This window comes from Nicotiana sylvestris, chromosome 7 (genome assembly GCF_000393655.2).
Source record: "Nicotiana sylvestris chromosome 7, ASM39365v2, whole genome shotgun sequence".
Lineage (NCBI taxonomy): Eukaryota > Viridiplantae > Streptophyta > Magnoliopsida > Solanales > Solanaceae > Nicotiana > Nicotiana sylvestris.
The window spans coordinates 54,683,416-54,697,155 of NC_091063.1; the positions used below are offsets into that span (position 1 = coordinate 54,683,416).

The 13,740-nt window shown below is 40.2% G+C and overlaps 1 protein-coding gene across 1 annotated transcript; it reads right to left on the reverse strand.

Moving 5' to 3' along the window:
* Nucleotides 1–11,367: 11,367 nt before the first annotated feature.
* LOC138873151 (uncharacterized) lies at nt 11,368–11,781 on the reverse strand. Its single transcript, XM_070151592.1, has one exon. The coding sequence runs from the start codon at nt 11,779–11,781 to the stop codon at nt 11,368–11,370; it is 414 nt and encodes a 137-aa protein (XP_070007693.1).
* Between the last annotated feature and the right edge of the window lie 1,959 nt (nt 11,782–13,740).

Consider the following 13,740-nt stretch of genomic DNA (forward strand, 5'->3'; position numbering starts at 1 on the left):
ACTCCCTCGGCATATGCTCTCGATTCCACTAACGAACACCCTCGATCCTCTGAGCTATCTCCACGACTAGCTCATAATAAGTTCCCATCTCAACCTCTCGGTCCATCGTGGCCTGGATACTAGAGTGCAACCCTGCAACAAACCTTCTCACTCTCTCTGTATCAGTGGGAAGCATCATAAGTACATAGCGAGACAACTCAGAGAATCTCGCCTCATAGTTGGTCACTGACATCTAACCCTGTTGGAGCTTCTCAAACTGAAATCGCAACTCTTCCCTATGAGAGGGTGGAATATACCTATCCAGAAAGATACGTGTGAACTGGTCCCAAGTCAAGGTAGGAGAACCTACTGATCTGCCGAGAAAATATGACTACCACCATCTACGGGCCTTGAGAGATGGTAAAGTCCACCCCGTGAGACTCCAATATCCTCATGTCATGCAGTCTGTCCCTGCAACGATCAATAAAGTCCTGGGGATCCTCATGTCACTCACCTCCAAAGATATGAGGATGTATCCTGGTCCACTTATCCAATAGTTCTGCATCGCCGGCCGCAGCCAGTCTAGGCTCAAGTATAGCTACTGCAACTGGCCGGGCTCCGCCCATGAGTAGTATGTCCGGGGTATGATATATAGCAGATGCATGCCCAGGAGCCCAAGCGGTAGGGGTCTGTGCTCCCCCTCCCGTATGAGAGGTGGCTGGGTTTGTTGGAAATAAACCAGCCTGAGTCATAGAATCCATGAACCGCAGCATATGGCCCATGACCTCCTGGAATCCTGGTGCGAACATGAAATCCATTGGGGCTGGCCCCTCTGCAGGTACCTCGCCCTGCTCCTCAATAGCAGGATCCACCACTCGATCCACTAGTTGCACAACTGGAGCAACTCTAGGACGTCCTCATCCTCTACCACGAGCTGGAGCTCTCCCTCAGCCTCAGCCTCTAGTAATAGGGGGAACCTCCCTGGTCGGGTATATTTGCCGCGCGCGTTCTCGCCATCTGTGAGAGAATAAGAGAAAGATACTTAGCACAACATCAACTACACGATAGGAGATGAAGAAAGAGTAATTTCCTAACACCTTATAGCCTCTCGAAGATAAGTACAGACGTCTCCGCATAGATCCGCAAGAATCTATTACGCATGCTCATAACTTCTGAGACCTACATGAACCTAGTGCTCTGCTACCATGTTGTCACGACCCAATTTCCTTTATAGACCGTGATGACGCCCAACATCTCCGCTAGGAAAGCCAAGGTGAACTAGCCATGTATTTATTCTTTTTAACAATTCCGAAATAGTTGATTTTTATTTATTAAGTAAGAAGTGAAAACTTAGTAAGTGTAAACAAATATAAGAACAAGTGTGGTGAAATAAATACTCAAAAAGCCATCAAATGTCTACTAGCATATTTTTCAAGACGTGGTGTCACAAGTGTATGAGCTATTAGTAGAATATACAAAACACTAAACTACTGTTTGAAATAGAGTAGACAGAAAATAAATGCAAAAGAGAGACTCTGGGTGCTGCAAAACGGATTCAGAAAGCATCTCACTGCCAAGCCTCGGCGTATCAGGGGTGCGCGTTGGGATGACTGCCAGATGCACCTGCCTCAGATCCTACACGATTAGTGCAGAAGTGTAACATGAGTACATAAACAATATGTACCCAGTAAGTATCCATTCTAACCTCGAAGAAGTAGGGACGAGGGGTCCACATTGACACTTACTATGGGCCAACAAATAAAATACAGAATTTCTAAATAAGCATGGGTTATGAAAATAGTAATAATAATAACACAATAGCAAGAAGTGAGTAAATGATCCTTTAACTGATAGTATGATTCCAAAATCTCTATCCAACACCTATTACCTCCAAATCAATTCCTATCATTTGATAAATTATAATCTCTCAAGCCATAAAATAATATCAAGTGTAATTAGGCTCCGAGTATTATCACGCACGATTTATATCGAGGTCATACGACCTGATCCCAAAAAGATACTATGTGCACTGTCAAGGGTTAAACTGTATGAACCATAGATGGATCTATTAAAATGCCGAGGCGAACAGCCCGCTCCCATGAGAATAGAGAAGTTTACCTCGCTCGCAGAAGCACTTGAGACACGAGAGGACATGGATTTCTCAGAGTTATTAAATATTCTTCAATTCTCTCCCCAAATAAGAAATATAACTTGGAAGTTTTCAGCTTTAAAATCTCTAGTCTCAGCTCTATTCAAGATAATTAATATGCATTACAAACATGATAATACAATTAAAGCATGATGTAAACCTAAGACTACCCGAACATCTCATGGAATATAGCTACGCATGGATTCTCATCATCTAGTGCGTACGTAGCTCACCACACAAGTAATTCACAACAAAAATACACCTAAGAGGATGAGTTCCCTCTTACAAGGTTAGAAGAGACTTACCTCATTCTCAAGCTCATTTCCGGTCCACAAATATGCTCTAAATCCTCAACTTTGTTCCAAACAACCTGAAACTAGCCAAATATTATATAAAAAAGTCAATATATAAAGTTCATAATTTAACTATTAGAGTGATTACCCAACCCAAATTTGAAGATTCCTAAAATTCACCCTCGGGCCCACGTGCTCGTATTCCGAATTTTTTTGAAGATAATTGTTACCCATAACCTCACGAACTCAAATATACAATTTTCACACAATTCCATAATTATTTTCGTGGTTAAATCTCATTTTTATCAAAACCTAGGTTTCTCATCTAAACCCATAATTTCCACAATTTTACATGTTAAAATCTACCCTAATCTATGTATTAAACTTACATTGGGTAGGAATTACTTACCTTCAATAGCTAGGTGGAAACTGATCTCATCCAAGTTCACACCTCAATTCAAGGTTATGAAAGGGTCGATTGCAATAGTAATACCCAACAAGGAATCGGGGTCGAATTCCACAGGGAGCTATAGGAGTATAGATTGCAGTGTATGAGTATGAACTATCTCAATTTACACTTCCACAAATTGGTGTTTGTTCTATGTATATTCTAATCTCAGATTGCAAGTTTAAGTAATAAAACTAAAACACTGTTTTTGTTGTTGTTTTTCAAATGATGTAAAATTCCTAGGGCTATGACCTTCACCCAGGTGTTTGCCTAACAGGTTGTAAACTTTAAAGTTTATTTTATTGGTCGGGGAGTATTATAACTATCAACCTCGAATGCCCACTCAATACCTCTTGGTCAGAGAGTAATTTTGCCCATTTTGGCTTTCTCAAGTCCAAATGGGTATTTAACAAAACGGTTGATACAAAGCTCAAGTCATGTTTTACTATCTCTAGATTCAAACCTTTAATTGGGACTATCAATCTCTTGATTTACCCCAATTTTTTGTTATCCAAGTTTTCCTAGACTAAGTCTCTCTTTCTTAAGTAGAGACCAAGTCAAATAGGCATAAACTAATGTTTGCAACCATTAATTCTACAATTAAAAGAAAGAACAAGGCCAAATAACAAATATCCAACCATAAACAAGCAATAAATCAAACACCCATTAAGTTTACACTCTAGGTTTGGGTCACAACCTTAGTGAAGATCTAGCTACTCATGCTTAAGACAGAAGAAATAGAAGAAGAAATGATAATTAAACCCACATTGATAACTAAAATAATGAAATCTATGTTCACAAAGCTCAAAATAACAAAAACTACTAAAGAGAGTAAATAAAATGGCTACTGTAGCTGCTAATGTCAAAATTTGACCTAAAAAAAGTGAACTCTTCTATTTATACATGGATAGAAATTTCGAACAAAAATGCCCTTTCGGAGGTTTTGCGGCTGCACAATTCCATGTGCGGTCCGCACTTTGCTTCAGACTAACAGTATTGGAAACTTGTGGCCACATAATTCTGAACTACGACCGCACTTTTCTCTTTTTATGGTCCGCACATTTGTGAGTGGGGACGCACATGGCTCTTTTGCGGACCGCACAAATATGATTGCGGCCGGTAGTTGATCTTCTGCGGTCGCAAAATAATTATGTGGTACGCACTTCTATTAAAATTGATATGCAGGTTCTCTGAACTTTTGCTCTTGCCCAGCTTCTGCGGCCGCACATGTCATGTGCGGACCGCACTTTGCACATGTCTCTGATATGATTTTCTTCGCAATCTGCGGTCCGTACTTTAAGCTTCTGTGCTTGTTTTTGTCCTTGAGTTCAGGTTACTCCTTCTTGAGTTGAATTTCATCTTGGGAGCTCAATTTCCAATATTCCTATAAGTAAGCATATTTCATCAATTTTTGGGAACACAATTAAACTCTTTTGGACTAAAACGAAAGCTAAAAGGCGCTAATAAGTAGTCAAAATCGCCATATATCAACTCTTCCAAACTTAAGTTTTTGCTTGTCCTCAAGCAAATAAGGTAATTTCCACCTCTACAAGTTAAAAGCTATTTCAGCTAATCAAAGATGCATTAATCACACATCAATTGGGACGAACAATTACCCACAATACTTATGAATTACCAACAAGGCAACGAGTTGAACGTTTGAGCACAAATAGTTCTAATGTGACACTTGAGCATCAAGAGTTGACTTTATTCATCAAGGAAGCTCGCTCTTTCATGTAGGTCATTGTGGACCCCAAACTCCTCCTCCTCTACTCTTCGTTAGGATTTCTCACTTAAGAATGTAGCACTCAATTCAAAGATTTGTGAAAGGTTCGCTCATATCTTTCAAAAGAATGTCGCAAGTATGACTCTAAGTACCATACGCTTTCCCCTCATGTAAATCACCATTAATGTAAGCTCACTCGGCTTGAAATCACGTAGGGATTTTTGGAATGCAATGAAGGCTTTTGGATTAAGGTTGGATATACTATGATAGAATAGTTTCATCTTTCCTTAAGCACTCCATTATCTCTTATTGGCTCATGCTTTGCCAACTTTTTCAGGCATTTTCTTTTCCATAGGGGAGCTAGAGAGACTTAGAATCAATCTTTCTTGGTCATGATATATTTTATCCTTCTTTGCTTTCTCCATGCTTTGCATCATTACTTTTTTTTGAGTCCCTTCAACTCTTCAACTTATTCACTTTCTTGTTGCATTTTTCTTTTTGTTCTTTCTTTCTTTTTTTCTTGCCTTTCCTTCTCTTCATTTCTTTTCTCTTTTGTGCCTTGATAACCTTTTCAAACTCCTCGCCTCTCCCCCAAACTTACGTTTTTAGACAATTGTTTCACGAGAGTGTTAAGGAAAGCTTGGGTGCTAAGAGAGGGTTACAACAAAACGGGTAAAGGCTTGTAACATAGTTATCAAATGAGAAAGATTTTAGGCTCAAATGGATTGACTAGGGATAACAACATTGGTGGGTCATGGAAAATTTCAAGCAGGTCAAGGAGAGCCTACAATCACTTCTCAAGCCAAGCAAAACTTAAAATTTCCCCTAGAAACACATTCGGGGCAAGTTCTAGACCATTCGCATGGGTACTTGGACTTGCAACAAAAACATATCACCTCTCACGCAGCTGGATTGTTAAAGAGGATAGAGTCGAGGGCCCACAACGACCATATTCAAGATTGAAAATCACTATGGTTCGAATAAACCACTCGACGATTGCATAAGTCAACACAAGAGTCAAAAGGTCACCAACAAGAGCTATTTCTTTCCAAAAAGCTTGTTTTAATCATAAGCACATAGTTAAGTGTGTTGGTACCAAGTGAAGCATGTTTGACTCTTCGATCTTGACTCAATTAGGTCTTTTATTCATTATTACTACTATTCTTACCTAAACACCAAAAACAGACTCAATCCCTTAAGAAGGTTGTCATGCCATTCATAGTTGGGAAGAGTCACCCGGTTCACACAAAAACTATCTTTGAAAAGACCTGTGGCATTAAGAAAATCAAAGGTTTATTGTTCACTAAAACATAAAAAGAAGTTACTAAATTAAAAAGAATCTATTATATTAAATAAGAAGCTACTAGATTAAACATAAACTAATAAGAAAATAGAATAAAGAAGCTACAAAGCAAACTACTGAAAACATAATGAATATACATAATGAGAGAGGAGAAGAGAGAATACATACATCAATATAGAATGGAGAGAATATATATAGAGAATAAAAAGAAAGAAGAAAATATTGTCAGTTATTACAAACCAAATATCTAAAAGTCATCCAAATAGCAAATAAACTCCACCCCCCATGAATAAAAATAAGTATTGTCCCGAATGCTTAACAAAATAAGAATAAGGAAGGGTAAGAGTGAAGAAGACTCCCTATGTGGCCTTGAACATCTCTGTCTCCATAGCAATGGCCACCGCTCTTAGTCTCCTCTAACTGGATCTCATCATCCTCGGCTATGGGAGTAACTGGGTGGGTGAACATCTGGCATACCGCCTCAGCAATGTCGGTAGCCAGGTCTGGCTCCTCAAACTGGCCAGTTGGTGCCACTAGAACTGATGGTGCTGGTGGATCTACTGGTGCTGCTGGATTTATCTCCATCAACATATCAAGTGGAAGATCACCAGATGCTACAATCCTAGTCACTTCTCTCTTCAGCCTGTCAACTGATTTCTTGGACACCTGGGATTTCTTCATCTTCCTTACCTGCTTCCCCAGCTCCTCAATCGCTCCATGTGCTACCAGGGTGTCTATGATGGTGGTATGGTTCTCCAAGGTCTTCTTCAATGTATCCTCCATTGTCGGAGGAATATGGGGTACTGGAGTGGATGACTGTGCTACAACAACATTGGATATGTTATAAAACTTTGCAGTGGTTGTCTGTATCCAGTTGTTGAGGCTCGCCAGTTTCTGAGAGACTCGCAGCGCAGATAACGGATGAGCGGGCACAGGTACTGGCTTCAAAGCCGAGGTGGCACTGATGCTGAAGGTGGAGGCATGAGAGCTGTGTTGGCAGGAGGCACCATCAAAGTGGAAGGAATATATGCTGACCCTGCAGCTACCATCGAAGGCTCATCATACTAGTCTATGGTAGTAGTTGGCTAAACCTTTTTCTTCGGGTTCCTCGGGTCCATCAGAGAATACCAAGTGAAAGGCTTCTTTGCCCGAACCTTTGTGTCAAAATCCCCCGGCTCCACCCTCGCATCCGTAAGGTACTCAACAATAGTGTTGGGATACGAGTAGGAGGTGTCACCTTGCCTGGCAACCAAAGACATGTTGGCTGACATTACGACACCCACATTGATTGGGTACCTGGCCATGATAGAGGTTACTAGCTCTGCCCGCTGAATAGAAAGATTTGTTTCATTCTGGCTTGGGTCTAGTCTGCTGCATAGGAAAGTTTGCCATCCCTTTGCCTCAAAGTTTAGGGTGTTCCTATGAATATGAACCCCTGCTGTGATCCATGGTGATGGTGGTCCCGGGGCAGCAAGCATCTCAGCTAGCCATGGGTGAGCTACATCACCCATAGCCAACTTTTCCAGGTACTGCACAAGCTCAACATCCTTAAACCCCAAGTAGGTGTTCAAGGTGTTCTGGTCAAATCTCACTTTTAGGTTCCTCACTTTTGTCACTTTTGTCCCCTTCTTTATGTGCACCACATTGGCGTAAAATTCTCGGACCAGGTACTCTTTGGCATCTACCATATTTTGAGTGAACCATATCCACCCTTTTTGCTCTCAGAATTATCTCGACACCGCCGAGTTGTATTTATCAAGGTTTTTCAACAAGGACTGACGCTCAAGAGTGAGCGATCTCGACGGCCACCACTCTCAAAAAGGAGTGAAGGCAGCAAGATTAACGAACCTATATTCCCAAATTTCTTTCTTTTTTGAACTCTCAAGGCCGGAAACTCTGGTATCACCCCCTTGTCCATCATCTAGGATATCATCCACATCCACTGTAGTAGATGGTGGGTCGGGGGCATGAGTAGATGAGGGCTCCGAAGCCTGATTGTCACCTTCTAAACCCTCACAAGTGCTCTCAGAGGTGGAAGGCTCATCTCGAAGTTGAAATCTTCCCTGAAGCTGGTGTGGCTGCGATTGAACAACAGACTGCTCTTGCATTGAGTTGCCCTCTGATGCTTCCCTAGACGGGACATAAGAACTTGATTCAGTAGGCTCTGCAGCTCTACCTCAGCCGGCTGTCACTTTTTTGGATATAACTCTCTGAAGGGCTAGGGGTAAGGTACTCTTGCCTAGGCCTCGGGAAGGTTCACCCCTCCCCTTTGATGTATCACCACGACCACGTGATCTAACCATTTTCTGCAACAAACAATAGCAGGAGTCAGTTCTAGTTCAAGTGCAGATAAATTGAAAGTTATAGAATTGTGCGGTCGCAAAAGATCAAGTGCGGTCGCATCCATTTTCATGCGGACCGCAAAATTGAAGATTCAGAGAGCTGGAAAGTAAAGGAGTGCAGACCACATCACTTTTGTGAGGCCGCATAATCCTAAGGGCGGCCGCACCCACTTTTATGCAGACCGCAGAGCATGAAGTTTCAAGCCCAAATTCCTAAGACTTCAGAGCGCACAATAATTGTGCGGCCGTAGAAGCCCATTGTGCAGACCGCACCAGAATTATGCGGCCGCATAACCTTCATAGGGGCATTTTTGTCAGATATTTTTAACTTAGTATAAATAGAACTTTTTGCAAATTTTGGGTTAAGTTTAGTTTGCAGAGGTGCACCTGAGTCGTTTTCTTTACTTCTTTGAGTAATTTTGTTCTAGATTGACTTATTAACATTAGATTTTATTTGTTTAATCAATGATTATGCATTCTATCTTAATTTCTTCTTGTATTTCTTTATTTTTTATGAGTAGCTAATTCTTTAACTAGGATTGTGGCTCAACCCTATTATGGGTACTTAATGAGTATTTAATTTTAGGGCTTGCTTGAGAATGGGTTAGTGATACTTAGCCTTGTTTAAGTTTAATTTCTAGAATTAATGATTGCAAACATTAATTCATGCCTAATTGACCTAGTCTTTGCTTGAGAAAGAGAGACTAGGTTTAGGAAAACTTGGCTAACAAGGAATTGGGATAAACTCAAGAAATTGATAGCCCCAATTAAAGGGTCAAATATAGAGATAGTAAGACCCGACTTGAGCATACATCACTTGATTTGTGCAATACCCATTTGGACTTGAGAAAGCCAAATTGGGACAAATTACTCAAACTACTGAGAAGTATAGAGTGAGCAATTGCGTGTGATTCTATACCACAATCCCGATTTTCTCAAACTAACCCTATAGTTTACAACCCATTAGGTAGCCACCTAGGTGGAGGTCACGACCCTAGAATCCTTTACCATTTGAAAAACAACCAAAATCAAAAACATTGTCTTCTAGCTTATTATTTGCAATCATTAGCTAAAAGTAGAAATAGAAACAACCAATGAATATGTGGAAGTACAAATTGAGTCACATCATATAACTACTCTAGTTATATACCTAATACCATATCTAACTCCCTGAGGAATTGACTCCGACCTGTGTTGGGAATTATTATTGCATCGACCGCCTCACTAACTAATTGTGGTGTGAGTTTGAGCGAGATCAGCGACCGCGGTTGAATTTTTGCGGTCGGCATATTTTTAGGTGCGGTCCTCATTATTTTGCCTAACAAACTACCCTAGTCTATAATCTGCGGACCGCACAATTCCTTGTGTGGCCGCATATTTAAATATTCAATCAACCAGAGTCCTATAAGGTTTCGATTTTATGCACAATTTGGCCATGATAGTAGCAATTAATCATGATAAACAAGATACCCATTCCCCAAATAGCAAGTAGGAGTTTACCCAACACATTTTACACCCCACATGGGTATGAAATTGACAAATGGTCTAAAATAACTAACAAATTATAAATTAAACTAAGAAAATTGAAGAATCCTAGAAATGATTTGAACATACCAGTGATGAAGTGGTGCTAAGGAATGATCACAGATGCTTAATTAGGCGGTAGATGATTGAATCTGGTGTGTGCAAAATTTTAGCCCGTTTTTTATTTTTCAGAGATTAGAAAGTTTCAATAGTAGCATTAGGGCTACTATTTATACTAAGCAGGTTTGGCTAAAGAATTAAGAGACCAGTGCGGCCACATAATTCCTTCTGCGGTCCGCACTCTGTTACCTGGTGTTCAAAATACCTTTGTTGATCTGCGACCCGCAAAATTAGTCGTGCGACCGCAGATTTTGTTGTGGATTGTAGATTTCCTTATGCACTCGCACTTTGGCTATTTTTCTGACAAAAAAACTTCAGAGAGTTTGCATTTTCCCATCTCAAGTTGTGCGATCCGTACAAGAATTGTCGGCCGCAGTTGCCTTCTGCTGTAGCATTCAAATTTGTGCGGTCCACAATGTTTTCACACTTAACCAATTTTTCTGACCACAGTCCCTGTATAGCACACTCATTCCTGCAACACACTTCCAAACCAGTTAGCACAAAATAAGACCTATCTAAAGAAGAAGAAAATAAAAAGAAAAACAATATGGGTTGCCTCCCAAGAAGTGCCTGATTTAACGTCGCGGCACAACGCAAATTACCATCACTTGAAATGAATTACTGCCACGATATGACCATCACCAACTCTTCCCAGATAATGGTTCACCCGGTTACCATTGATTCTAAAACTTCATTATTTTTATTCTTCAAGTCCAATGCACCAAAGGGTGTCATACCCACAACCTCAAATGGGCCACTCCATTTAGACTTTAACTTTCCAGTAAACATCCGTAACCACGAATTGAAAAACAACACAAGATCACCCTCTTTAAACTCTTTATTCCAGATGTACTTGTCATGAAGATATTTCATCTTCTCTTTGCATTAGGATGAATTTGTGTATGCATGATACCGGAACTCATCCAACTCGTTCAAATGTGCCACCCTTAAGTTGGAGGCAACATCCCAATCAAGATTCAACTTCTTTAAAGCCCACATGGCTTTGTGATCAAGTTCCATATGAAAGATGACAAGCTTTTTCGAACACCAACCGGTATGGAGACATTCTGATAGGTGTTTTATAAGCCGTCCTATAAGCCCATAAAGCATCGTCAAGTTTCTTGGACCAATCCGTCCAGTTAGCATTCACTATTTTGGACAAAATACTCTTTATCTCTCGGTTGGAGACTTCCACTTGGCCTCTTGCTTGTGGATGATAGGCAGTCGTGACTTTCTGAGTGACACCATACTTTGTGAGTAAGGTGTCGAAAGCTTTGTTGCAAAAATGCGATTCCCCATCACTTATGATAGCTCTTAGAGTACCAAACCTTGTGAAAATATTATTCTTCAAAAATGCCACCACACTTATCACTTCATTGTTGGGTAAAGCAACGACCTCAACCTATTTGGACACATAATCAACCACGACCAAGATGTAGGTATTTCCACAAGAACTCACAAAATGACCCATGAAGTCAATATCCTACACATCGATAATATCAATCTCCAAAACGATGGTGAGGGGCATTTCATTTTTCTTTGAGAGCCCACCGACCCTTTTACATTTATCACAACACTTGACTAGATCATTTGCATCCTTGTAAAGAGTGGGCCAATAGAAACCGCAACTTAGCACTTTAGCCGTCGTTCTTCCTCCACTATGGTGACCACCATATGGCGAAGAATGACAAGCCCCAAGAATTTCAACTTGTTTCTCCTCCAGTACACATCTTGTAATCACTTCATCCGTACAAATTCGGTAAAGGTACAATTTATCCCAATAATAGTCTTGACAATCCCGTTTGAGCTTCTTCTTTTGGTTTGAAGAGAACTCATTTGGGATGATACCACTTACAAGAAAATTTGCTAGATCCGCGAACCATGTCACCTCTTTCATTGATATAGCCAAGAGTTTCTCATCGGGAAGAAGTCATTGGTTTCAAGACCATCATGCGGCCTCCCCTCCTCCTCCATACGAGACAAGTGGTCCGCCACTTGGTTTTCACTTCCTTTTTGATCTTGGATGTCTATATCGAACTCTTGCAACAAAAGCACCCATCTCATCAACCGGGCTTTGGAATCTTTCTTGTTCATAAGATAGAGAATTGTAGCATGATCCGTGTGGACAATGACTTTTTCACCCATCAAGTACGGGCAAAAATTTTCCATAGTAAAGATAATGGCAAGGAGCTCTTTTTCCGTAACGGTGTAGTTGACTTAGGCACTATTCATGGTCTTACTGGCATAGTAGACTGGATGAAAAATCTGGTTGATGCATTGCCCCAAAACAGCCCCTACCGCTACATCACTTGCATCGCACATGAGCTCAAAAGGAACACTCCAATTTTGAGCGGTGATAATGGGAGTAGTAGTCAACTTGAACTTTAGCAATTCAAAGGCTTTCATGTAATCATCATTGAAGTGAAACTTAGTATCTTTCTCCAAAATCTTGCACAACGAGTTTACCACTTTAGAGAAATCCCTAATGAAATGCCGGTAAAATGTAGCGTGACCTAAGAAACTCTGCACTCCTTTCACCGGTAAAACCCTCCACCTGTACCTACTCCTCAACAACACCATCATCATCCAACTCAATGCCCACAAATTAAACCACCACTTATCACACTCCCCAGAATACACCACAACCTACTCCTGACCCCTAAAACTCAACCAATGACCACCCTTATGCCTAGATCCCCGGAGTTCACCAAAGAAATCCCATATATGTGGAAAATTTACCCCCATACCCCGCAACAAACCTTATGCATACCTGAATCAACTGAGAAAGACTTGATCATTAAGAACATGGCAGAAGAACTCAAGAAGCTCACTGGTAGAGTTCAGAGTGTCGAAGGTAGCAAGGGCATTGAAGGTTTGAACTATGAGGACTTGTGCACTCAACCAGATGTGGAACTTCCAGAGGGTTACAAACCTCCCAAGTTCAAAATGTTCGATGGAACTGGTGATTTGAAGGTACATCTAAGGACATATTGTGAAAAATTTGTAGGAGTGGGCAAAGATGAACGAATCCGTATGAAGTTGTTCATGAGAAGCCTTACAGGGGTGTAGACATGTGATTTTTGACCCTCCCCAAGATTTTACATATTTTAGCATTTAAATATTTAGTTTAGGTCTAATATAGTTATTTCAACTAATTTTGACTCTTTTACATTATTCTATCACAAAAATATTTTCTCTTATTTAGCTAATTGATCTTTTATTTAGTTACTTTTAGTTTATCTACCTTTCATAAGATTGAAAAATACAAAAATAGCACCTTATTTTTATCTTTATATAATCTTGAAAATAAATAAATAAATAAAATAATAGTTTCATGTTTTAATATAATTTAGTTTAATTAATTAGAAATAGTTTTTGCATTATTTTTTATCTTATATTAAAGGGAGTTAACTAAAGTTTTGGACCATAATTTTAAGAGTCTTAGAGCCCAATTTTACGGCTCAATTCGGACTTAGCCGATAAATCCAAGCCCAATACATAATACCCATTAAGCTAACCCTAGATACCCTTCTAGATTCTTCTTCTTAACAAAATACAAAAAATACCTAAGGACCCTAGATATAATAGCCGTTTTCATATTTTAAAGGGCCTAGACAAAAAGCTAAGCTGCTTCTTCTTCTTCATGGAACCCTTGGACAAAAAAACCCTACGTTTTGAGACCTAAGAGGAGAGGACAACCATTTTTGCTTCAATCTTCTGAACACCCATGAGCACCCTTCTTCTCCCTTTACACAATCAAGAAACCCTCCCCCATCTCAAAACCTAAGCAGCGGTAGCCACCCTCACACCAACCACACAAATAACCACCCTTAGATCCTTCAACCGCCGTCGCGAA

Bases quoted from the DNA above. Each gene is read 5' to 3' on its own strand.
- LOC138873151 (XM_070151592.1), bottom strand. From the start codon at position 11,781: ATGAAAGAGGTGACATGGTTCGCGGATCTAGCAAATTTTCTTGTAAGT.